This window comes from Xenopus laevis, chromosome 2L (genome assembly GCF_017654675.1).
Source record: "Xenopus laevis strain J_2021 chromosome 2L, Xenopus_laevis_v10.1, whole genome shotgun sequence".
Taxonomy (NCBI): domain Eukaryota; kingdom Metazoa; phylum Chordata; class Amphibia; order Anura; family Pipidae; genus Xenopus; species Xenopus laevis.
In genome coordinates this window covers 169,120,701-169,144,990 of record NC_054373.1, presented here as the reverse complement: position 1 = coordinate 169,144,990, position 24,290 = coordinate 169,120,701, and the positions used below count along the sequence as shown (strand labels likewise).

Sequence of the window (24,290 nt, the reverse complement as noted above, 5' to 3'; positions counted from 1 at the left end):
TCTTATAAAACTCCTTTTTAAAGGGATACTGGGGCTTATTTATAAACACTGGACAAATTTGCACCTGGGCAGTAACCCATAGCAACCAATCAGTGATTAGATTTTTTTCAGCCAGCTGCATGGAGAACAATGAAATCAAACATCTTATTGGTTGCCATGAGTAACTGCCCAGGTGCAAATTTGCCCAGTGTTTATAAATGAGCCTCAATGTCTCCATTTATGAAGATGTGGAATTCTCTCCCTGAATCAGTGGTACAGGCTGATACATTAGATAGCTTTAAGAAGGGGTTATGGGAGATAGCTCATCTTGGAGTCACGAAGGATTTTTTCCCCCCTCTGAGGCAAATTGGAGAGGCTTCAGATGAGGTTTGTTGTCTTCCTCTGGATCAACTGGCAGTTAGGCAGGTTATATTTAAACTTAAAAGGTTGAACTTGATGTACGAGTCTTTTTTCAACCTAACTTACTAAGTTACTATGTATGTAAGATTTACCATGACATTAGGTGGAGAACCTTGTTGCATGTAGTAGCAAGGTCACAAGGTGCCCCAATACCATTATTACAATTGCTGCTGAGCCTTAAAGGAGAATTCAACCCATAATAAAAAAAAAAAACCTCCCCCTACCCTGGGTATATTTGCACCGTATCATCCTAAAAGGATGAATTTCAAATTAAAATACTGTACTCCTACAAAATGTTAATTCACATATCATAAACTTTGCAGATTTATAATAATATATAGTAGAAGCTTCCACTACCAAAATAAAGGGACAAAGCTGGTTAAAATAAAATCTAGTTGACATGAATAGCTTTTACTATTGGTTTCCGTCTCTGCATTTGTACTATGTGTGTGTACATGTAAATGTACCAAATTACAGGTAAATAAAATAAAAATGTTGAACATGTAAGTGCTAATATTATGATGATTTACTAGTCTGCAAAAAAAGCCACCGTGTTTAAATTTTCACTGTATTCAGGGTGATGACACCATCTTTTGGTCCTGGAGCCTGTCTTAATTTAAGCATACTTCATTTATAAGGCTGTGATAGATATTATGCATAAAAACACAGTATTTCTGTCAGGCAGGCATACAATACATACCGAAAGTCTTCATCGACCCTATTAAATCGAGCCTCTTCTCTTGGAAGAGCTCCACGGCCAAAGATGGGCTCCAAATACACCCATTTCCTCTGTATTTGGTTTAAGTACTGGAGATATTCGTCTAGCTCTGCAAGCTTTTGCTCCCAGACAAACACCTTGTCTTCAAAGCCTTTGTAGTAAGGGGAATCCTTCAAAGACTGAAGCAGGCAACGGTTATCTCCCACTTGGTTGACTATGTCTTTCCAGTCTTTAATCAGCTTTATTGTACGACTGTGGCTGTCTTCATAATCTGTTAATGTGAAAACAGCAGCTGCCCCCCAGAGGTCCAACTCCCTCAAAGCTTCGCGGATGGTGATTTCCCCTTGAGCACGGCTGTTTAGGTCCTTGTATGAAGGAAAATGAAAGACAATCTTTGAAATGTGTACATTAAGGGGTTTATTTATCAAGCTCCGAATTTATCTCAGTATTTCTAAGATAAAAATCCGAGCAACTCCGAATTCCCGAATGGACCTTATTTATCATTAAAAAAAAATAGGTTCGGGCAAACTTCAGACCTTTGCTCGAAAAGTGCAAAGTTTTTAGACTTTTCCGCAAAAATCATGAATTTTTTGTGTTTTTTGGACTTTTTGGCCCAAAATCCCCGAAATCATCAGATACTCATCAATACTGACAGCAGCACAGACACTGGGACCTTCCCCATTGACTAATACAGGACCCCGAGAGCTTTGAGATGCCGGGTTTTCATACCATCGGCCTAATAATCCCGAAAAAAAATGTTGTTTTTTTTTTTAGGTCCGAATTTTTTTGGATTTTGGGTATTCGGAGTTTAAAAAATAACCCCCTAAATGTTATTGTTATTTCATTAGATATTATGTTCAAACAAAAAAACAAATTTAAGGTTAAATTTGCTAAAAACATAGCACACGATAAAACATTAAATTACAGTGTGAAGCAAATGAATCTGATAAAATGTCTTAGAAAAGTAAACAATGGACATTTGTCTCATTGAAGTTAAACCAGTATTCCTGTGTCCAATGGGACTGAAAAGATTATCCTGGGGAAAAAAGGAATAATAATGGGAAATTATATCTGTAACAACAAGACTTACTTTGAGTTCAGGAGCTTTTGAAACAATAACATCAGCAACTCTGAGCAAATCTCCAAATACCAGCTTTTCCAAAGTAGTTCCTTTTGGAAGGCCAAGAAGCCGAAAAAGATCTAACCAATGATCCTGAGACAGATGCTCTCCTCGTACATACTTGAGCACAGGAACGACCATCTGTAGAAGGGAGAAACACTGGATGTTATAACTGATCTTCACACTTACAAATATATGGCTCCAATATTACTGAACCTGAATCCCCCTCCCTCTCATGTAAGGGCTGCAGGTGCAGACATGTTCACAGGGTAAGGGGGTGTTTGACATTTACAGCATTTAAATGTACAGGTATGGGACCTGTTATCCAGAATGCTCGGGACCTGGGGTTTTCCCGGATAACGGATCTTTCCGTAATTTGGATCTTCGTGCCTTAAGTCTACAAGAAATTCATTTAAACAATAAATTAACTCAATAGGCTGGTTTTGCTTCCAATAAGCATTAATTATATCTTAGTTTGGATCAAATGCAAGCTACTGTTTTATTATTATGGAGAAAAAGGAAATAATTTTTAAAAATTTGGATTATTTTGATAAAATGGAGTCTATGGGAGACTATTCCGTAATTCGGAGCTTTCTGGATATCGGGTTTCCGGATAAGGGATCCTATACCTGTACTAGCAAGAATAAGAGACATTTTGTCACTAGATAATTTTTCTTATAAGTTGCCGCTGGAGTTGGTAACCATGGGAAGTCAGCGTAACAAGAAGGAAATGGCTAATTGCTGGTTATTAATGAAACAGTTGGGGACAGATAGATCCTTGGCTTGTAATGGGCTTCAGTCAACCAAGTCAGTCTGTAAAGATTTGGGCAAGGATACTTATCCAACTAAAATAAAGATTTACCTTGTATTTGTCAATTTCCTTCTGCAGCTTCACGGACATAGTGGTGTGCTCTTCCAATTTCCGTAATCTCTCGTGCCATGATAAAATAAATTCTTCAAAACTGTAACACTTACTCCTAAGAATATAGAGGGAGAAAAAAAATCTATATTTTTTTCAAAAAAAGACAATATATATCTTCTTTTTTTTTTTTTTTACAGTTCCCAATTATCTTGTCAACACGGGAATACCAAGGCTATAAAGCTACTCTGGTAGAGGGTAGCGTTGTCCAACCTGTAGCTCCAAGCCATATCCTCCAGTATACTCAATTGCCAGACAAAGATGTTTTCCCTGAAACTTTCCAGCTATGTAATCCATAGTAACATTGCAAACTTTTAATGTGGTAGCTCAAATAGAAACCTGTATGAGATCCAGTCTTCTTTGGCCTTCTCATTAAAACCTTGATAAAACTCTTCATACAAGGACCATGTTTTGCTGCAGTCCTCAATGTCTATACGTATCTCATCAGCCAAGAAGAAATCAGGAGCTTCCAATCCAAAATGTAGGCAATCCTCTCTAATACAGGTAAAGGAAAGACATGTATGGTTGAATGAATTTAAAATATAAAGTAGTATAACATAGCGTGCCACTTGTTTTTACTGGTAACAATACACAATATGGCATCTTGTTCTTATAAGGCAGGCGATAGGTCCCCCTGCCTGTGGTAGGTCTTTCTATTGTGAGTTCTTGCTCTAATGCATTCAAATAACTTCATGCACCTAGTGTGTAATAGCGTGTAACTTTTTGTGAACAATTAGAGCTATTTCACAGAACACTGCACATTTCTGCATTTCCTCATATTTAGGGGCAGATTTGTTTAGGGTTAAATTGAAAATTTGAACTTGAATTTTCTAATTTTTTTATGGACAAAACTCAAATTTGACTAGGGAATTATACAAATTCGATTCGAGTTTTTTAAAAAATTTGATTCTATTTCCAAGATTTATCATACTCTGGCCCTTTAAGAATTCAAAATTGACTATTTGCCACCTAAAACCAGCTGAATTCAAGTATAAGTCAATGGGAGAGGTCCAGTGGCCAATTTGGAGATGTTTGTAGCCTTCCTGACATTCGAGTTTGGTCGAATTCAAATACTATTCGAGTTTTCGGGTTGGTTAAATTCGGCCAAGTTTTAGATATTCGATTTTTTTTTATATAAATAACCCCTCAGCTGAATTTCACGTATATTCTAATTTAATAGAGTTTTAAAAAAACTCACATGAATTCAAAATTTGAGCTTTAATCAATGTGTCTCTGAATGTTTGACGGATGGGCAAATATAATTCCTATCAAATCAAATGTGACAGTTTAATAAATTGGGAATATCCAACAGGGTATAATTGAATATCCAAAAGGGTTTAATGAATTGGGAATATCCAATAGGGTAAAATAAATCATATGATTTTTGTAAATATGATGAATTGATCCACAAATTAGGTTGGAGACATTAAGCAATAAAGTCAGTGTTTTTAAGCAATTATTACAGAGTTCGAATGTATGAGATACTTTTCTAAATTAATAGTAAATATTGTATGACAGATTGTCTTGCTTTATCTTACTTTATCAGGGCTTATTTTTCTGTCTTATCTAATGTGCCTGTGCCTTAATAAATCATGTATCCTGCTTTTTAGAACCTGTCTGTGTCCCATTGCCAAATTTTCACAGAAGTCTACCATTTCTTTCAGCGATGCCTAGCTAAACGCAATCTGAATCCTTCAAGTCATGTTTCAGATAATGCCATTTAAGAATGTAAGAAGCTCTGAATGCAAATAAGAACATTAGGGGACCCATTTACTAAGCTCAAATGAAGGAATAGAATAAAAAAAACTTCGAATTTCGAATGTTTTTTTTTGGCTACTTCGACCATCGAATTGGCTACTTCGACCTTCGACTCGAACTAAAAATTGTTCGACTATTCGACCATTCGATAGTCGAAGTACTGTCTCTTTAAAAAAAAAACGTCGTCACCTAAAACCTACCGAAGTGCAATGTTAGCATATGGGGAAGGTCCCCATAAGCTTTCTAATGTTTTTTTGGTCGAAGAAAAATCGTTCGATCGATGGATTAAATTCCCTCTAATCGAACGATTCGAAGGATTTGCGGTAAATCCTTCGACTTCGATATTCGAAGTCGAAGGATTTACATTCGGCAGTCGAATATCGAGGGTTAATTAACCCTCGATATTCAACCCTATGTAAATCTGCCCCTATGACTATATTGTACATTCCCAGCATTTCCAATCTGTGCTGTACTGCTTTTAAAATATAGTGAACATTGTTTGGCTTACATTAACTTTTTCTTTGTCGCTTCAAGTTCATCAAACTCTGCTTTCTTTTCCTTTATTGACTGTGCACTTTTCTCCAAAGTGTCCTCTTCTCCAGTTTCAATAAGGTCATCACTTGGCTTAAATTGGTCCCAGCGTGCTTTGAATTTTTCTATTTCCTGAGTATATATCTGCACCCTGGATTTCACCTTTTCCTTCATTACTTCAATCTGCAATAATACAGCACAATAATACAGTGTAAGGAGATGGAAAACGGGCTACATGTTTACAGAACACTATATTTCATGTTTATGCTAGCAAAAAGCAAACTTTACTGTTAATTATATTTTATGGTGCAAATTATAACATAGAAATTAAACATCTTTGTTTCAGGTAATGGACATGGGTTAAGATAAATGCATATTTTCCTGCAAAGATATATATTTCTGTCTCATATGTGTAAGTTATACTCTCCAGTAAATAAGTTGTTGCAATACAAGTGCGGTTTTTAGCTGTGTTTACAATTAAGTAAGTGCTGGGGGCCACAGCACCTTGTACCTTAAAGGACAAGGAAAGTTAAACTAAAGAAGTAGCTAGAAATGTTGAACATTATGTTTTGGGTTTCTGTACCAGCCCCAGACAACCAAAGCCCTTTAGCAGGGAAGATCTGTGTCTCCAAAGATGCCCCAGTAGCTCCCCATCTTCTTTTCTGCTGATTCACTGCACATGCTCTGTGCTGCTGTCACTTACTGAGCTTAGGGACCCACTCACAATATACAGTACACATAGAATAGAAATGTCACAATATAAGGCTGATTAATAATTAATTAATAAGTAGCATCAGCTTATATTACAGACAAACCTCATTTTCTGCTTGATAATTTGTGACGACCCCTAAGATTAGCTTCTCAACAGCTGCTCGGAGCCCACTGAGCATGTGAGTGTCAGCTGAAACTTGAGGCTGGTGCAATAAGATCAGTATTTACAGGTCCGGACTGAGAATTAAAATAGGCCCTGGCATTTCAAGTACACAGAGGCCCAATCAGCCCACATAGAGGCCCAAACAGCCCCCACCAGCCCACTAAATACTGACTTTCTATGGGACCTTATAGCAGCCCCTCTGGTATTTGCCAGAACCCACAGATTGCCAGTCTGGGCCTGAGTATATAAAAGATTGCATTTTTAGCCCTATTCAGGGTTTAGTTCTCCTTTAACTTCATAAACCATCCATATTTATATTCTTATAAAAGTACTTGGCCTGCAGTCTTGATACAGACATAACACTGAGTTCACTTCTGATACATTATTTCTTATAATATATAAGGATTTTTCAACATTTAGAATAGAAGTGTGTATTTTTTACGCATAAAAATTACAGAGGAGTCTTTATTTAATTGGATACAGTTATTGGAAACATTGGGCTATCTGTACTATAACAATTTAAGTAAATTGTTACTCAGATATGTTGCCACAAGCATAGTGTACGGCATCTGCACATTTTCTACCTGTTCTTTGACCATTAGCTGATGACTCTCCATCATTAATTCAAATTTATCCCACTTTGCTCTGAGATTGCCAATGGTGTCCAATCCACCCCCTGCAACTGAGCGCAGTAATCTGTTTTTCTCTTCGGCTTCTTTAAATAAAGGTAGAATCTGAAAAAAATATCACATGTTAAGCAAGTTATACAGCAAGAATCAGGGAGATAATATGTAAAATTCATTGCTAAAGGTGAATCATATTGGTAAAATAGCTGCAGTCCAAAGGACCAGTGCTTAGGAAATAAGTTTGTTCTAATAGTCAGAATCTCATCAACACAAAGCTTTACTGAAAATTTGACAGATGTTAAAAACTATGTAAGAACCAAAGAAAGCAACAATCTGCACCTCTGGGTTTCTCAGCTTCAGTTGTGCATGCTTCATGTTGGCTTCTCCAATCTCTTCAACAGTCTGAGGGCGACTGGACAACATTTCCATTCCTTCAGTCACAAACAAATCGATTTCGTGCAAGTGAGCTACAAATAAGAAAAGAGAAACTTCTGTAGGATACTGAATGGAGTAATGTCATTAAAAGAGAAGGAAAGCTAACAAAGCAGTTTATAATAGATTAGCCACAACAGTGCAAGCTAGAACGCCATTTTTATTCTTTAGAATGCTTTTCTAAATAGCTCTAGACACTGTCTCTGTTTGTTTAGAATAGCAGCTGCCATATTAGCTTGCTGGGACATCACTTCCTGCCTGAGTCTCTCCCTGCTCACTTAAAGCTCTGAGTTCAGATTACAGCAGGGAGGGGAGGTGGGAGGGGGAGAGGAGCAAACTGAGCATGAGCAAGCCCAAAGCCTGGAGGTTTAAGCTGAGAGAAGGAAGTCTGATACAGAAGCCCATGTGTACACAATAGACATTTGACATAGGACTCAGAGCAGCATTACTTTGAGGGATTACTGGTGTATTCATATAGACCTTTCTGATAAAACTTACTTAGTTTTAAGCTTTCCTTCTCCTTTAAAGGACAAGGAAAGTTAAACTAAAGAAGTAGGTAGAAATGTTGCACAGCGCTTTAGCAGTAAAGATCTGTGTCTCCAAAGATGCCCCAGTAGCTCCCCATCTTCTTTTCTGCTGATTCACTGCACATGCTCTGTGCTGCTGTCACTTACTGATCTTAGGGACCCACTCACAATATACAGTACACATAGAATAGAAATGTCACAATATAAGGCTGATTAGTAATTAATACAGATAATTACTACATGGCAGCACAGAAACCAGTGCAATTAGGGTTTAGTTCTTCTTTAAGGACAACTGCTGCCCACATAGGCCATATTTATTTTTAATGAAAGACTGTAAAATGCTTCCAGATACCTGCCTGCTCGTGATATAATTGCACCTACAGATCAACAGAAGTGAGACATACCTTGGATAGACTTCTTTAATGATATGAGTAGAGAGTCAAAGAGTGTCTGAATGAGATCATCAACCACCGATTTTACCGGGTTACAATTTATTGTCATGCAGTCTATCTTGATAGAACTGTAAAATAAAAATATGCATTTTTAGCAATCCTTAACTAGATACTGTAAGAAAAGAGGTCAGAAATAACTGCAAATATGTGAATGGCCAATGGAAACCAAGTGGAAATGAGCTGTAACCAAGAATGTTATTATGCCATCATAAGCATTTTTTAGTGGTCAGTATAACTAAATAATCTCTGCAAGAAATACAAAGGGAAATGGATACATTGTATTGATTGTTTTTATACAGTTATTATCAGGGAGCAATAAAACAAACAACACATTGAGTACATTGAGTAAAAGAATTAAGAATAAGCAAAACATCCAGTTGTCTGTAACTCAGAGAATCTACTGATGGAGTTTCATTCAATAAAAAGTTGCATGTGCCTTTGGTACACAATGGCAAGTTATACCATCACTTGAATAGGAAACAAGTAATAGCCCCAGTGTCTGGACACAAATTCTTATCAAAAGGGAAAGGGGAGGAGGTAGTGATGGTTTGGGGCACTTGTCTGGGAGATAAAATATGCTTGTGTGGAGAATATGCTCCGTTTTCCAAAAGTTTAAAAGGAAACACTATAAATGGGCCGTCAGCCTGTGTACAGTGCACTTAACTAATCGGTTTTACGGCTGAGAGAACAAGAAACCCTGTCCTGAACCAGAAACTGTGATTGGCCAACAAATCCCACTCTTTGTACAGATGTATGGTTCATCAGTCAATTTGGAATAGGTTGGAGATGCTTTCACATGACAATCTAATCAGCCTATAGGTTGATCATCCTCAGTGCAGTACAACCATTCATCTATCTGAACCTTATCTAGTGTGTGGCAAACTTAATCCCCTTGAAAAAGAGCTACTCATACTTTTGTTAAACATCATCATCATCATCATCATTTATTTATATAGCGCTGTCAAGATACACAGTGCTTGAAACGCATACATATCTTTGAGAGAATCCTCAACCTAAAAGCCTTAACACCTTTGGAAAACAATCCTGCAGTTTTCTTAGTTTTCTCAGTTTATTAGTAGAAGATTATAAAATCTAAAGCACCCAACTTCCACTACTGACAAACTGGTATGACCTATGATAATTAAGGTGTCCTAGCTGAAGTGTAGTCTTGGCATATTGATTGACTGAATGCCAATAGCTTGGCATTTGAAGATGTTTTCCTGCTTTTTATGTTGATCTTTTTATTCCTATCATGCATTGTTCTTTAATATTTTTATATAAATATAATATATATATATATATATATAAAAAAGCCATGAATATCCTGTAAATTATATCCTTATAAAGGGTGAGATCTGATGTCATCAGTTATAAACGGTGAGTTCTGATGTCATTTCTGTCACGACTCATTGAAATTTGTGTATTATAATTAATAAAGTACCACCAGTTGCAAAATATGCTTCCTCAGAGTTCCATGACCTTCGGCCTCGTGTTTTTATATGGTCATGAAACTTGCAACATGTAACTTATAATATCCATATATTTTATAAGAGGGAGTACTTTATTCACTATCTATCTATCTATCTATCTATCTATCTATCTATCTATATATATATATATATATATATATGTATATATACATACATACATACAGGTATGGGACCCATTATCCAGAATGCTCAGGACTTGGGGTTTTCCAGACAACGGATCTTTCCGTAATTTGGATCTCCTTACCTCAAGTCTACTAGAAAATCATGTAAACATTAAACAAACCCAAAAGGCTGGTTTTGCTTTCAATAAGGATTAATTATATCTTAGTTGGTATAAAGTAGAAGCTACTGTTTTATTATTACAGAGAAAAAGGAAATCATTTTTAAAAATTTTGATTATTTGGCTAATTCTGACATTATCATCTTTTACAGCAGATAATATGCCCAAAAATATATTTACCTGGGAAGACGTTCAGCCTCTTTCCCTCGCACTTTTAATGCTTTAAAGTTTTTCTCCCAGTCATGAACATCGTGGAGATATTTGTTTATCAGAACATCCACATCTAACTGACCAATCACAACCCATTCCTTTGATAAAACGGAAGAAAGGAAAAGTTTACGACAAATGTTACGACAAACAATGCAAAGCAGAGGAAACATTACTATCAAAGTCAAATCATTTCAAAAAGAGCATTATTAGCCTGGTACAAATGTTATAGAGAGAGATCAGGGGACCCTAGGGGATGAAGACATTTTGGGTTCCTAACTGAGGGGAGATAATCATGTAATCAGGGATGTCCATCTTCAACCCATTCAGTTGTTTTAAGCCACTCATAACTAATGAGCAAAGAATATCATTGCTTCACCGTATGAATATTATACCTAAAATATCCAATTTGGTTGGTACTTGTTTTTTAAGAACTTTCTTATTGCATAGTTATTAATTATATCATTAGAGAGAACAATTTTGTATAATTTGATTGAAATAGAATCTATAGGAAATGACCTTACACTAATTCGGAGCTTTCTGAAAAACGGATACTACTCCTGTAATTAAAGAGATACTGACACCAGAAAATGAACCTTTTTTTTATATCTACCATAAAATTCACTTTGCATGCTTCTTATAATTTTGCCATGAAGTATTTACCCAATGCTTTTACATTACCTATCTGACTCCCTGTGTTCGTCTACAAGGGGGCTGCCATATTTGTGCAGCAGGAGTCCGTTAGCATTAGAAACTTTAACTGACAAACTGAGATGGGACAGTCAGGTTGGCAAAACAGTCAGGTTTAGGAACTTCATCTAAAAATGACTTACAAAAACAAACCTCTCAGCAAAAAACAATCAACATGACCGATAGGTAACTTTTAGGGGCCGATTCACCAAGGGTCGAATATCGAGGGTTAATTAACCCTCAATATTCAACTGGGAGTTAAAATCCTTCGACTTCGAATATCGAAGGATTTAGCGCAGATAGTACGATCGAAAGATTATTCCTTCGATCAAACGATTAAATCCTTCGAATCGTTCGATTCGAAGGATTTTAATCCAACGATCGAAGGAATATCCTTCGATCAAAAAAACTTAGGAAAGCCAATGGGGACCTTCCCCATAGGCTAACATTGAGTTCGGTTGGTTTTAGATGGCGAACTAGGGGGTCGAAGTTTTTTTTAAAGAGACAGTACTTCGACTATCAAATGGTCGAATAGTCAAACTATTTTTAGTTAGAATCCTTCGATTTGAAGTCGAAGCCGTAGTCGAAGGTCGAAGTAGCCCATTCGATGGTCGAAGTAGCCCAAAAAACACTTCGATATTCAAAGTTTTTTTACTTCGAATCCTTCACTCGAAGTTAGTGAATCGGCCCCTTAATGTACATTCATATTTTAAAGGAACAGTTCAGTGTGAAAATAAAAACTGTGTAAGTAGATCTATTTTTCACAGTATTTATTTTTACACTGAACAATTCCTTTAAAAAGCACTTTTTTAGTGTCAGTATCACTTTAATATGACCCTCTCTTTTCAATGATTTGAAAGAGAAAAAAGTACCCCACTAGCTTCAAACTCGCTCAGCAATCTCTAGTAGTTAAAACTACCTAATTAAGGTCTCAGTTGCATGCAATTTTACTAATTACTTTATATAAATCCCAAAAAAGTGCTTGTGCTAAGATAAAACTGTATTAAATCTCTTTTTCTTCCAGTCTAGGATTAGATTAAAATTTGAGACCACAGTCCCGGGTACTCTGCCTTCTTTGACTTTGTGGTGTCCCAGGGATAGAAATAATTAGGTAGTAGATTTGGGACAACTCCGCCTCCTCCTCTTTTCCATTTCTGACTTATCTTTTGAACCTGAGCATTGTGTGTTTTTTAATATTTATCCTATTTATTGCGGTCTCTATTTAATCAATTCTCTCAACTTTAATTTATTGCTAAGCACTATTGAGCACTTTCAATTTTATGAATTTTTTGTCAGTCCGGATGAAATTATTTTTCATTAATTATTAAGCACTTGCACTTTAAAGTTTTTTAACTCAAAGTGATTGGTGGGGGTTACTATTAACTATTATATATCCTGTAGTAAAAGGATATACACTATCGTGGAATAAGAATTGATTACAGCTAAGGGTTTATGTGTACCCAATTTTCTTAACCCCTGTGTATATAACTAGATGAACTGTATCACAATTATTTAATGAATTCATAATCATTGGATTTAATCAGTTTTATCTTAGCACAAGCACTTTTTTGGGATTTATATAAAGTAATTAGTAAAATTGCATGCAACTGAGACCTTAATTAGGTAGTTTTAACTACTAGAGATTGCTGAGCGAGTTTGAAGCTAGTGGGGTACTTTTTTCTCTTTCAAATCATTAACTTATACTGACTAAGGTCAGACCTCCGCTTCTACCGCAGGATAAATTTATTTAACAAGGGATCACTTTTTTGTTTGATTGGTCCTCTCTTTTCAATGTGATCACAGTCAGAACTAGTGTCCTGGCAAAGCAGAGAAGGTATTAAAAATGTACAGACTAAATATAAAAATAAATTATTACATGATTATTTCAGATATATTTTTTATTTAGGTTTCATGTTTCCTTGGGGCTTTAGACTGCCTGCCCACCCAAATCCTTGATATCTTTTTTTCTAATCCTAAACGCAATTAACAAATTCTAAAAATAAACAGCTTTCGGGTTACAAAAGAAGCAGATAACTGCTTACAACAAGCAAAGCTTGTTTATATTCTTAAAGCTTCCCTTGTCATACTCTCTGAGCAGAGAGAAAAGACATTGGAAAGCAGAACAGACCTTAAATCGATCCATGGCTGCGGCCAACCTTCGGAACAAATCCTCTGCTTTACTGAACACGGTGATGAAGCCGTTTGCATTCCTCTCAGACATGATAGAAAAAATTGGTTCTTCACCAGCTTCACTCAGTCCCTTGAACTGGTTTGGAATAGAGATAAACCTCTTCATTTCTCTGTAGTACTTGGCACGAATTTCTTCATAGGGGGGTTTAAACTGGAGTCGTCCTTGCCTTCAATGCATCAACACAAATGCATAATTAATTATACATTATACATTTTCCATTGTGTGCCCAGGTGCACGGTAAATTTTTCATATATTTTCCAAGAAGACCAGCAACACTTGGACTATGTGCAAAAAAATAACGATTGTATTTTATGTGAGCATATAAACAGCCAACGTGACGTTTCGGTCCACTTCGGGACCTTTCTCAAGGCAGAGAAAATGCTTTATTTACATGAAGCAGTTAAAGCTAGTTTATGCAATATCTTTCTATAGAGACCTACATTGTTTGAGGGGTATAGTTTTCCTTTAAGAAAGCTTTTACCAACAGATGGGAAATTCTACACTCTGATGCAAGCTTACCCTTCTTTGAGAACAGGAAGCCTCTAGTGGCCTATTGGAGAGGGCACAGTCTAAGTGATCTACTAGATAAAAAAAGATTTGGTAGACACCCCCAAAACAGGATGCACTTGGCTAACTAAACCCCTTAGGAAAGGATGCTTCAAATGTGTCACATGCAGTGGAATGCTACAGGGTTCCCACTTTACTCATCCAAGGACTGGTATCAAATTTTAAATTGAACACAGGGTTATATGCACTATGGACCATGTGGTGTACATGGCCTGGTGCCCGTGTGGGCTTTATTATGTGGGCAAAGCATGAATAATCACCAATAAGGATGGCATTGGCCACTGGCAAGGCAGACCAACCGATTTCTAAACATTGGCTCATACATAGCCCCAGTTATGGCAAATGATTATTGACCATATACCTGCCCCACGCAGAGGAGGCAATAGCTGCTGCTGCTGCTGCTGCTGCTGCTGCTGCTGCTGCTGCTGCTGCTGCTACTGCTGCTTCTACTACTACTACTACTACTGGAATCTATGTGGATTTTCGAGTTGGATACACTGGGTCCTAGGGGGCTGAATGAAACACTCCCAATGTCTCCTTTCTACTAAAGAACTTTATATGGATCTTTTGGGGCCCTTTTCCCCAAAACAGATAGCCACATGAAATTTGGAGTGTTTAACTTTGACTTTATTCTTTTACAAGATAGTAGGATTCACACTGTTGCAAATTATAACCCTTTATTATCATCTTTTAAATGTACCTATTGTGACAATAATGCTTTGATCATTTTTTGCCTCATTAAGTCTATTGGCTATATATATATATATATATATATATATATATATATATATATATATATATATATATATATATATATATATATATATATATATATATATATAAAGTAGCACCTGGGTCATTATTTTTGTCAAGGTGTGCTGAACATTCATGGACTATGTGTGGATAAGCGTCTTTTGCAAGACTGCTAGTTCAAGCACCCTCTTTTTTGTTACCTATTTTCGGCAATTGTTTTTGGCTTTTTCGCTATAGACTGAACATTCTACTGACTCTACAAGCTCCACAATGGATGAATATATTGATCGAGCATTCCTGTCCAATGATTATGCAGAAACATGGCATATTTCCGAGGCCGACGCAGACAGAGTTCTATGGCAACAATCGCATACTGAACTACCCTGTAAATCTAGCGAGGCTGATATAGCGGCAGAGTGGGAACGATTAAAACGCAGAGAAGTGGATTTGGATCTCCACGGCATGTTCCTGTCAGATTATTATAGACTTAAAAGGATACCGAGAGGCTTTAGGATCCGGAATATACCCACTATCGGCAGATCTAATCCCGAGTTCTGCAAAAAGTGGATCGGGGTATTGAACAAGTGTTCCTTGGATCTAATGATCCTTGTGATCGAGGAAGTGTCAAGTGACATTATTAAAGTCAGGAAATCGCTGACTACTTACGAGACGGAACATCAAATAGTGTGGTCAGGGGAAGCATCTAACGCTGCACTATCCAAGGCACGCGCCTCTTTGGAGCAGTACAAGCAGGATTTGGTGCGCTTCAAAAAGGAGAAACTACGTCGCGTGAATGAGGATTATACCAATTGCCGTGTGTATAGGTGGCTCAGTGGCGGACGTGATCCGGATCAGCAGACTGGCCGCTTCCGGCGGGCTCCTAGATACAAACTGAAGAAACCGCTTAATACAGTTGATATTAGTTCAGGCGACTCAGACGGCGATGATCTGTCCGCGGAAAGACCCCGTGGACAGGAGGGAAACGCTGCAGTACCGACTAATGTGGAATCGCCTCCTGCTTCAATCCCCTCAACTCCCTCATCTCCTTTTTTAGGGGAGCGCCCTCCAGGGAAGGACAAACCACCGATAGGACGTACAAGAAGTACCCAACGCGGAGGGGGCAGAGGAGGAAGGGGACACAGACATTAGAGGTACCGATTTTCAATTTATCACAGCATACACTATCTGCCTCTGAGTTAAGACTTTTACAAAAGGGTCTGTCATTCGTGCCGACTTGCAATATGGATTCTTTGGACTGGGACATTGATTTTTTCAAACTCTGCAGGGGTCTCTGTTTGAGGGATCACTTCAGAGATAGTCCTGGCATGATTGGGGAACCTAACAAATTGAAATTAAAAAGTCTCTTCACCCCCCCGTGTGTACATCCAACTGTTTAAACATGCTGTAGAACAGGGTATGGAAGCTAATACCGAAATCCCACGGGTTAGACAGAATATTACTAAGGGTGAACGGGCTGCTATTAAAACTCTTCAAGAGGATACAAACTTAATAATACGTCCAGCTGACAAAGGCGGGGGCATTGCGCTCTTGAACTACTCAGAGTACAGAGATGAAATATTAGATCAATTGGGTACTAAAGAGGTGTACAAACAACTGTCAGGTGATCCAATAAAATCCTTTAAGTCCCAAGTGGATGGGGTACTTGACCAGGCTTTTGAGGATAACATTATTGATTTAACCTTAAAGGAATACCTGAAACAGGAATTCCCCATTTGTCCTATATTGTATACCTTACCAAAGGTTCACAAAAGCCTGATTAAACCCCCTGGCCACCCTATTGTCTCAAGTAGGGGGTCCCTATTACACCCAATAGGTATATATTTGGATGTTATATTACAGCCTGTGGTACAGAATACCCCTACATACTTGAGAGACACTCCTCATTTACTGGAATGTCTGAGATCTTTGGTGATTCCTGTTGGAAAAAAGTGTTGGCTGACCAGTTTAGACGTAGTTAGCCTTTATACCTGTATCCCACATGGGGCTGGGATTGAAGCGGTGAGGCGCTCATTGGAGGAACATGAGAATTATATAGGCCCTACTATCCCGTTTATACTTGAGCTGCTAAGACTAGCACTGACCATGAATTACTTTCGGTTCCAGTCTGACTACTTTTTACAAGTGTCTGGCACGGCGATGGGGGCGGCCATGGCACCCTCATACGCCAATTTGTTCATGCATCAATTCGAGCAACACTACATTGTGCCCAAGTATGGGGACCGGATTCTCTTCTTCCGTCGCTACATAGATGATGTCATTATTGTCTGGAGTGGCACGGAGGAAGAGTTTCAGTTGATGGTCTGTGAATTGAATGCTTTAGACAGCCCTGTAAAATTCACACACGAGATACACTTTGAGACAATACATTTTTTAGACATTGTAATTTCGAAGCATGAAGATCATATTGAATATACGCTATTTCGTAAGTCCACTGATAAAAATGTCCTACTCCACTTTAATAGTTGTCACCCAGGCCATATGAAAAAGTCATTGCCTATTTCACAATTCTGTAGGGTGCTTCGAAACAACTCAAATCCAGAAGTGGCTGAGCAGCAACTAAGCGGCATGAGGTCTCGGTTTCTTGACCGTGGCTATCCAGCGTCTGTCTTGGAGCAGGCACTGACATTAGCCAGACAGCGGGTAAGCATACCACGAGCACAGACAAATACCCCTCCTAAATTTATCTATAGTACTAAGTACACTACCGGGTCTCACAAAACCAAGAATTTGGTAAGTAAACACTGGAGTATTATCCAGGCAGATGCGGGTTTGAAAAGTGTAGTTCCAAAGGACCTGATGACCTGTTATCGACGAGGCACTAACCTTAAAGATCTTTTGGTTAAAACAGATCCTGTAGGTTGTTACCAGAAGGGACAAAATACTTGGCTACGCAATGATTTACCGGGATGCTTTAGATGCCCGAACTGTACCTCTTGCAGATTTATGACCCCGGGTAACAGTTTTCTGCATCCACAAACAGGTAAACGGTTCTTGATTAAACACCATATAACTTGTACAACCACTCATATAATATACCTAATAACATGTCCATGCGGACTATCTTATGTCGGGAAAACCGACCAGACATTACGTCTACGCATGGATGGACATCGCTCAGCCATTAGAACGGCGTTTCGTGATGGCTACACTAATAAACCGGTGGCGAATCACTTCCTGGCAGTCGGACATAGGTTGCCTACATTTCGATATATAGCCATCGACCATATCCCCCCTCCTAGGAGAGGGGGTGATAGGTCGAAAATTTTACTACAGAGGGAAGTGTTCTGGATAAGAAAGTTGAATACCCTGGCACCGGCGGGGTTAAACGAGCACTGTTCCCTCCTATGTTTCTTGGAACAACGCTGAAGTGAGTCGGGTAGGATGTTTAAAATATATATAGGAGTGTTTATTGTATCTATTTACATTTTGTCACAGTGTTGATATTTGAAACATTACCTGGGAATTTGTTACAATGATTAATTCAGGAATAGGTTATTTAATGGCTTTTGCAATAAGGAATGTTTAGGTCTCAATTTAGTCCATTGATGGAGTTCATGTGTGTTTTACAACCCCCCCGAGGGAGGGGAGTGGTTTTTTTAATCACATGGGGTATGTGGCAGCACGGGGTTGGGTGAGTGTAAATGTTTTTAGCTATTTATTCATTGAGCTGTTTTAATGTTGCATGTATGGTCTTGAGAAAGGTCTTAGACACAGACCGAAACGTTGACCTTTTTAAATGCATTAAATAAATAAAATTTAACTTTTTTAACCATCTAAAAAACGTTCCTGGTGTGCACCTCACTTTTTTGTTTTTTGTATACTGCTAATGAGAGTAGCACCTGGGTCATTATTTTTGTCAAGGTGTGCTGAACATTCATATATATATATATATATATATATATATATATATATATCTAGAACTGCCGGCACAGCACGTATACTGGTATAAGGTGCCTGGGTGCAGAGCTATGTATTAGTATTTACAATTGCTCAAAAGAAGCTAGCACACACAGGACTTATGGAGAAAAAAAGGTTTTTATTATAACAGAAAAAAACCTAACGTTTCGGCTATGTGCCTAGCATTAGAAAGGCTAGGGACCTAGCCAAACGTTATTTTTTTCTGTTAAAATAAAAACCTTTCTTTCTCCATAAGTCCTGCGTGTGCTTCTTTTGAGCCATTGTATGTATGTATGTATGTATGTATATATCTATATGAAATATTATACCACCTATTTTAAAAGATATATAAAGATATTTGAAGGGTGGCTATACATTATTTCTTATAATACATAAGCAACATTTATAAACATATAATACACAAAAGCCATGAATGTCCTATAAAACATATTCTTAAAAACGGTGCTTAGTGATGTCATCTGTCGTAATCATCTCGGAGTTCAATGACTTTGGCCTCGTGCTTTTCTATGGTCATGGAACTCCTCGGTAACTTATAAGATCCTTATATTTTACAAAAGGGGCTACTTTATTCACTATATATTGTAAATGTTATTCATGGCTCCTGTGGATATAAATGTTAAACCAGATACTCACTTAAATGTTAAATCAATGTTAATTTCTGGTAGATTTTCATTCAGTGCTTCTAAGCCGATTTGATACTGATGTTCTAAAGCTTTGTAGAGCTGATGATTCCAGTGTTGGCGCCATGGCCTCATATCACTTGAGCGAAGTCCCTAAAGTGCAAATATAGACAGTTAAGTATGGTAACCATGCCTTTCCATCTGTATCTATGTCTTCAAGGGGTAGTTCTAGTTAAAAATTACAGAATGTGACAGTATAAGCAATATTTTAGTTGGCTTCTATTTTTTGATTGCTTTTTGTTCAGTTGAACTGAAGAAGCTGCTCGGATGAGTGGTGAAACTTTTAAAAGAAATCCAGTTGCTTTAGACTTTATTCTACAGGTATAGAATCGGTTATCCAGAAACCCCTTTTCCAGACAGCTCTAAATTACGGAAAGGCAGTCTGCTATAGACTACATTTTATCCAAATTTCTAAAAACGATTTCCTTTTTCTCTGTAATAATAAAACAGTAGCTTGTACTTGATCCCAACTAAAATATAATTAATCCTTAATGCTGGAAAAACAATCCTACTGGGTTTAAAGGAGAACTAAACTCTAAAAATTAATGTGGCTAAAAATGCCATGTTTTATATACTGAACTTATTGCACCAGCAGTTTCAGCTTATCAAAAGCAGCAATGATCCTGAACTTCAAACTTGTCACAGGGGGTCACCATCTTGGAAAGTGTCTGTGACACTCACATGCTCAGTGGGCTCTGAGCAGCTGTTGAGAAGCTAAGCTTAGGGGTTGTCACTAATTTTAAAGCAGAAAATTAGGTTGGTCTGTAATATAAACTGATGTTACAGGGCTGATTATTAAATTCTGATGCTAATTGCACTGGTTTCTGTGCTGCCATGTAGTAATTATCTGTATTAATTACTAATCAGCCTTATATTGTGACATTTCTATTCTATGTGTACTGTATATTGTGAGTGGGTCCCTAAGCTCAGTAAGTGACAGCAGCACAGAGCATGTGCAGTGAATCGGCCGAAAGATGGGGAGCTACTGGGGCATCTTTGGAGGCACATATCTTCCATGCTAAAGGGCTTTGGTTGCCTGGGGCTAGTTTAAATGTCCTTGTACTTTAATCAATGTTTAATTAAGTAGTAGACTTATGGTATGGGTATCCACATTACGGAAAGATCCCTTATCTGGAATCCATTCTGGATAACAGGGCCAATATCTATACTAGATACTGATGTTTGTTCTGTTTTTATCCCCCTTGATCTTGTGCCTGTTTCCAGAATGCAATTAAAAATTATTTTCTGGTTGTTGGAAGTCACCGACCTAGGAAGCCAAAAATCTATTTTTTTCTGCTTTGTTTTTATTGTTTATTTGTATTGCTTTTCTTTCTATTCAGACCCTCTCCTGTTTATTTCCCTGTCTCTCATTCAAACGTATGCCTGGTCATTAGGGTGAATTGTAGTTGTCATACCTGATATTCAAGGTTGGAGAAGACACTTCGGATTTCGAGAAGACCGTCTTTCCACTTTTGCTGGTGCCGAAGCAAATCAATGTTCATTAGTGCAACAACCTGTAAAAACATCAAGCCACCAAACACAAATATTATTAAAACAAATAAGCTAACTTGCACAGGGGAGCCTGCATAGAACAAATAATCATCAAGTTCTGACATAAAAGGGTATTACACTGTAAAATTGATCTCCTTAGCACATAACAATACATATGCTGTGTTTAAAGGAACAGTAACACCAAAACTCGACTCGGTCTGTCCGCAGCTTATTGGCCCATGTATGGGGACCCCCGACGGGCTTCCCTGATCGAGATCTGGCCGAAAATCGCCAAACGAGCGGATCTCTCAGTGTATGGCCACCTTAAGTCGGGGACCAGGAAACCCCGTGAATGAGGTTTAGCTATACTAGGGCAGACTTGTAATAGTCTCTCTAGGAGAGAAAGGTAGATAGGGTAAAGAGAATGAGCAGTTGAAGCTCCAACAAGGATTTGCAACAGGGAGTAGCTTCCCAGAGGCTCTGTGTGAATGCCTCCAGTGCAGGGACCTCAGTGAAGAGGGTGTTAGGTTAGCTGTCAGCTTCCTGAACATTGCACTGGATGGGAATGGTGTACTGAATACTGCAATTGCCTATTACCTGATGTGACTATGTGTCATGTGCTAACACCTCATTTGTAATCGTGAGTAAACCTGGGGATATTGTCATTCGGACTAATAAACAGTTTCTTGTTGCATCATAAGAACCTCCTGGCGACCAATCATTTTGTATGTTTTTTATGCACAGTAGCCTGAGTGTTGTAGTTGCACTGCACCTTAGAGGGAATGCTTCCACTTAGCGAAGGCCCTGATCCTGATGTGTGAGTCCAAATGTAACCATGCACTGCTCACTAGCTGGAAAGTGACTATCTGGGGTGTGGATAGCCCAGATTAGCGTTACAGGTGTTACTCTATTAATTAGATGGGCAACATTTTAGGCTATTCCTGTAGATGCTCTCAGTCCTGGTCACATTTAGATCTCCTTGAATGGCCACTCTTCAACAATATATGGCCAAGTCAGTAGTTGTTCTGTCAGTGTCCCCAGGTGGATTCTTGTAAGAGGTTATTATCAAACTGAACGTACAATTATAGGGGCAAAAATGCAAGTTATGGGAAGAAAACATGACAGTAAATCGTACCTATATGGAAGCGATTATACTATTATAGGCAGTCCAAAGTAGACACAGTGGAAAGGATATAGTGTATGTGGCCTGAGAATATTTTGGACTGATGTGTACAGAATATACCAAATTTCTTAAAAACATATATAATTTTCATGACATGATATGATTATTAAAATACTTTTAAGGTTTAACACTACAAATAGCTTGAGCTATTTATACCTTCTCACAGAAGTCCTTGTGTTTCTTCCTCAATTTCCTGTTCTCTGTAGCCAACTGCTGAGCTGCCCCTTGGAGCTTCTCAATATAGTCCTGCAAATCTTTAGGATTGTTCCAGGTTATGTGCATTTTCTGACTTGATTCACCCGAGCTTATTTTGGTATTCTATAAAGTAGAACATAGACAGTTACCGCACTTTATGAAAGATGTTCCAGCCAAGGCAAATATTAATACAATTATTTAAAAAATAATTTTAATATAAAGATACATTTTTCTATATAAAATATTCTCTTAATACCTCTCTTAAAGGAGAACTAAAGCCTAAAAATGAAGCATGAAGTTTCTGCTTGTCAATAGCAGCAATGATCCAGGACTTCAAACTTGTCACAGGGGGTCACCATCTTGGAAAGTGTCTGTGACACTCACATGCTCAGTGGGCTCTGATTGGCTGTTGAGAAGCTAAGCTTAGGGCTCGTCACTAATTATACAGCAGAAAATGAGGTTTCTCTGTAATATAAGCTGATACTACAAGGCTGATTATTAAAAGAGAAGGAAAGCTACGGAGGCAGTTTATTGCCAATAGATTAGCTGCAATAGTGCAAGCTAGAAAGCTATATTTATTCTGTAGAATGTTTTACCATACCTGAATAAACGGCTCTAGAAGCTTTCTCTGTTTGTTTAGGATAGCAGCTGCCATATTAGCTTAGTGTGATATCACTTCCTATCCGAGTCACTCCCTGCTCACTTATAGCTCTGGGCTGAGATTACAGCAGAGAAGTTGGGGAGGGGGAAAGAGGGACAAACTGAGCATGCTCACCCACGGGGAAAGGAGGTTTAAGCAGAAGGCAGAAAGTCTAATACAGAAGTCCATGAGTACACAATAGAAGGAAAGAAATGCAGTGTTTCTTTTGACAGAGGACTCAGAGCAGCATTACTTTGAGGGTTCACTGGTATATTTAGGTGGACCTTTCTGATAGGTTTACTTAGTTTTTACTTTTCCTTGCAGTTGCACTGGTTTCTGTGCTGCCATGTAATAATTATCTGTATTAATTACTAATCAGCCTTATATTGTGACATTTCTATTCTATGTGTACTGTATATTGTGAGTGGGTCCCTAAGCTCAGTAAGTGACAGCAGCACAGAGCATGTGCAGTGAATCAGCAGAAAAGAAGATGGGGAGCTACTGGGGCATCTTTGGAGACACAGATCTTTACTGCTAAAGGACTGTGGTTGCCTTGGGCTGGTACAGAAGCCCAAAACATAATGTACAACATTTCTAGCCTACTTCTTTAGTTAAGCTTTAGTTCTCCTTTAATGCAGCTACACAGTATAAAGGAAAAATAAACATTTTATATACATAAGGGGCCAAGTGCATGACCCCCTCCCCAACCCTATCTCCTAAACGAGAGATTGACCTGTAGAACATAGTCAATCGCAGAGCTATGTAGAAGCATCTGACAGCAGCCATGTTTTGCCGAACCAAACAGCCTCCATATTTCTGGTTGATGAGCTGCAGTTTGTGCACTGAAAACCAGGACCCTGGGTGACTTTCATTACACTTGATTCTGGTCAGCAGTCAGAGTCTTGATGGCTCAGTGCACAATTCCGATTGGGCCCTGAAGGTACAAGGGAATGGGGACTCATGTAGGAGTTTCACATGCAGAGACCCATATGTTTTTAAAAGGGATTGCTTTTTTTTAAAGGGGAAACTGTGAAAAAAATGTAGAAGCAAAGACAAGGTTTTATTAGGACACTCTTTTAACTTAGCATTTCTTCCTGCTGAAAACTAGTCATCCATGAGAGTTATAGTAAAGCTATTGCTTTTGAACTCTCTTAGGCGGATTTGCATTTGTTGATGTCTCTCTGGTATCCAGAGATTTAAGACGTGACAAGTGTGTACCCTTAGGTAATGAAAAGGTAAGCACACAATACATAACTGCATTACAATTAAGGAAATGTGTTACAAAACGGATGATAAAAGGGGTTCTTACCTTGATAATTTGTTCAAACGCTAAAGCAGAATTCAGCATCATGGGTCTCTGACTCTGAATCATTTGCTGATCGATTGTATTATAAAAATGTGCAACCTAATGACAGATATGTAACATTTAGATAAATCAGTCGTAGAGCTAAGTCAATGCAGTTGAAATGCCTTGGGGATGGTTTTGGGATGGTTATGTTTGAAACAGCATTAATAACAGCCTGTACAACTCTAGCAAACTGAAATATGATAAGCTCTCCTTAGCTTTCGAGTGATGCCCAGGATATAACGGTTTTCCTTATTACAGTGATAAATCTTTTTTATGATCT

The 24,290-nt window shown here is 38.0% G+C and overlaps 1 protein-coding gene across 2 annotated transcripts in view; it reads right to left on the bottom strand.

The window, feature by feature from the left end:
* The window catches only part of dync2h1.L (dynein, cytoplasmic 2, heavy chain 1 L homeolog), a 248,690-nt gene that overhangs the window by 198,345 nt on the left and 26,055 nt on the right, over nt 1–24,290 (bottom strand). For both annotated transcript variants that reach the window (XM_041582681.1, XM_041582682.1), the window contains exons 13-26: nt 23,972–24,067; nt 21,984–22,145; nt 20,569–20,667; nt 19,107–19,246; nt 13,152–13,380; nt 10,307–10,434; nt 8,309–8,424; nt 7,285–7,412; nt 6,904–7,053; nt 5,423–5,628; nt 3,496–3,651; nt 3,100–3,214; nt 2,208–2,378; nt 1,100–1,482 (exon numbers count right to left, since the gene is read on the bottom strand). In XM_041582681.1, coding sequence (XP_041438615.1) covers nt 1,100–1,482; nt 2,208–2,378; nt 3,100–3,214; nt 3,496–3,651; nt 5,423–5,628; nt 6,904–7,053; nt 7,285–7,412; nt 8,309–8,424; nt 10,307–10,434; nt 13,152–13,380; nt 19,107–19,246; nt 20,569–20,667; nt 21,984–22,145; nt 23,972–24,067 — 2,279 coding nt within the window. The remainder of the gene's footprint in view (nt 1–1,099; nt 1,483–2,207; nt 2,379–3,099; nt 3,215–3,495; nt 3,652–5,422; nt 5,629–6,903; nt 7,054–7,284; nt 7,413–8,308; nt 8,425–10,306; nt 10,435–13,151; nt 13,381–19,106; nt 19,247–20,568; nt 20,668–21,983; nt 22,146–23,971; nt 24,068–24,290) is intronic.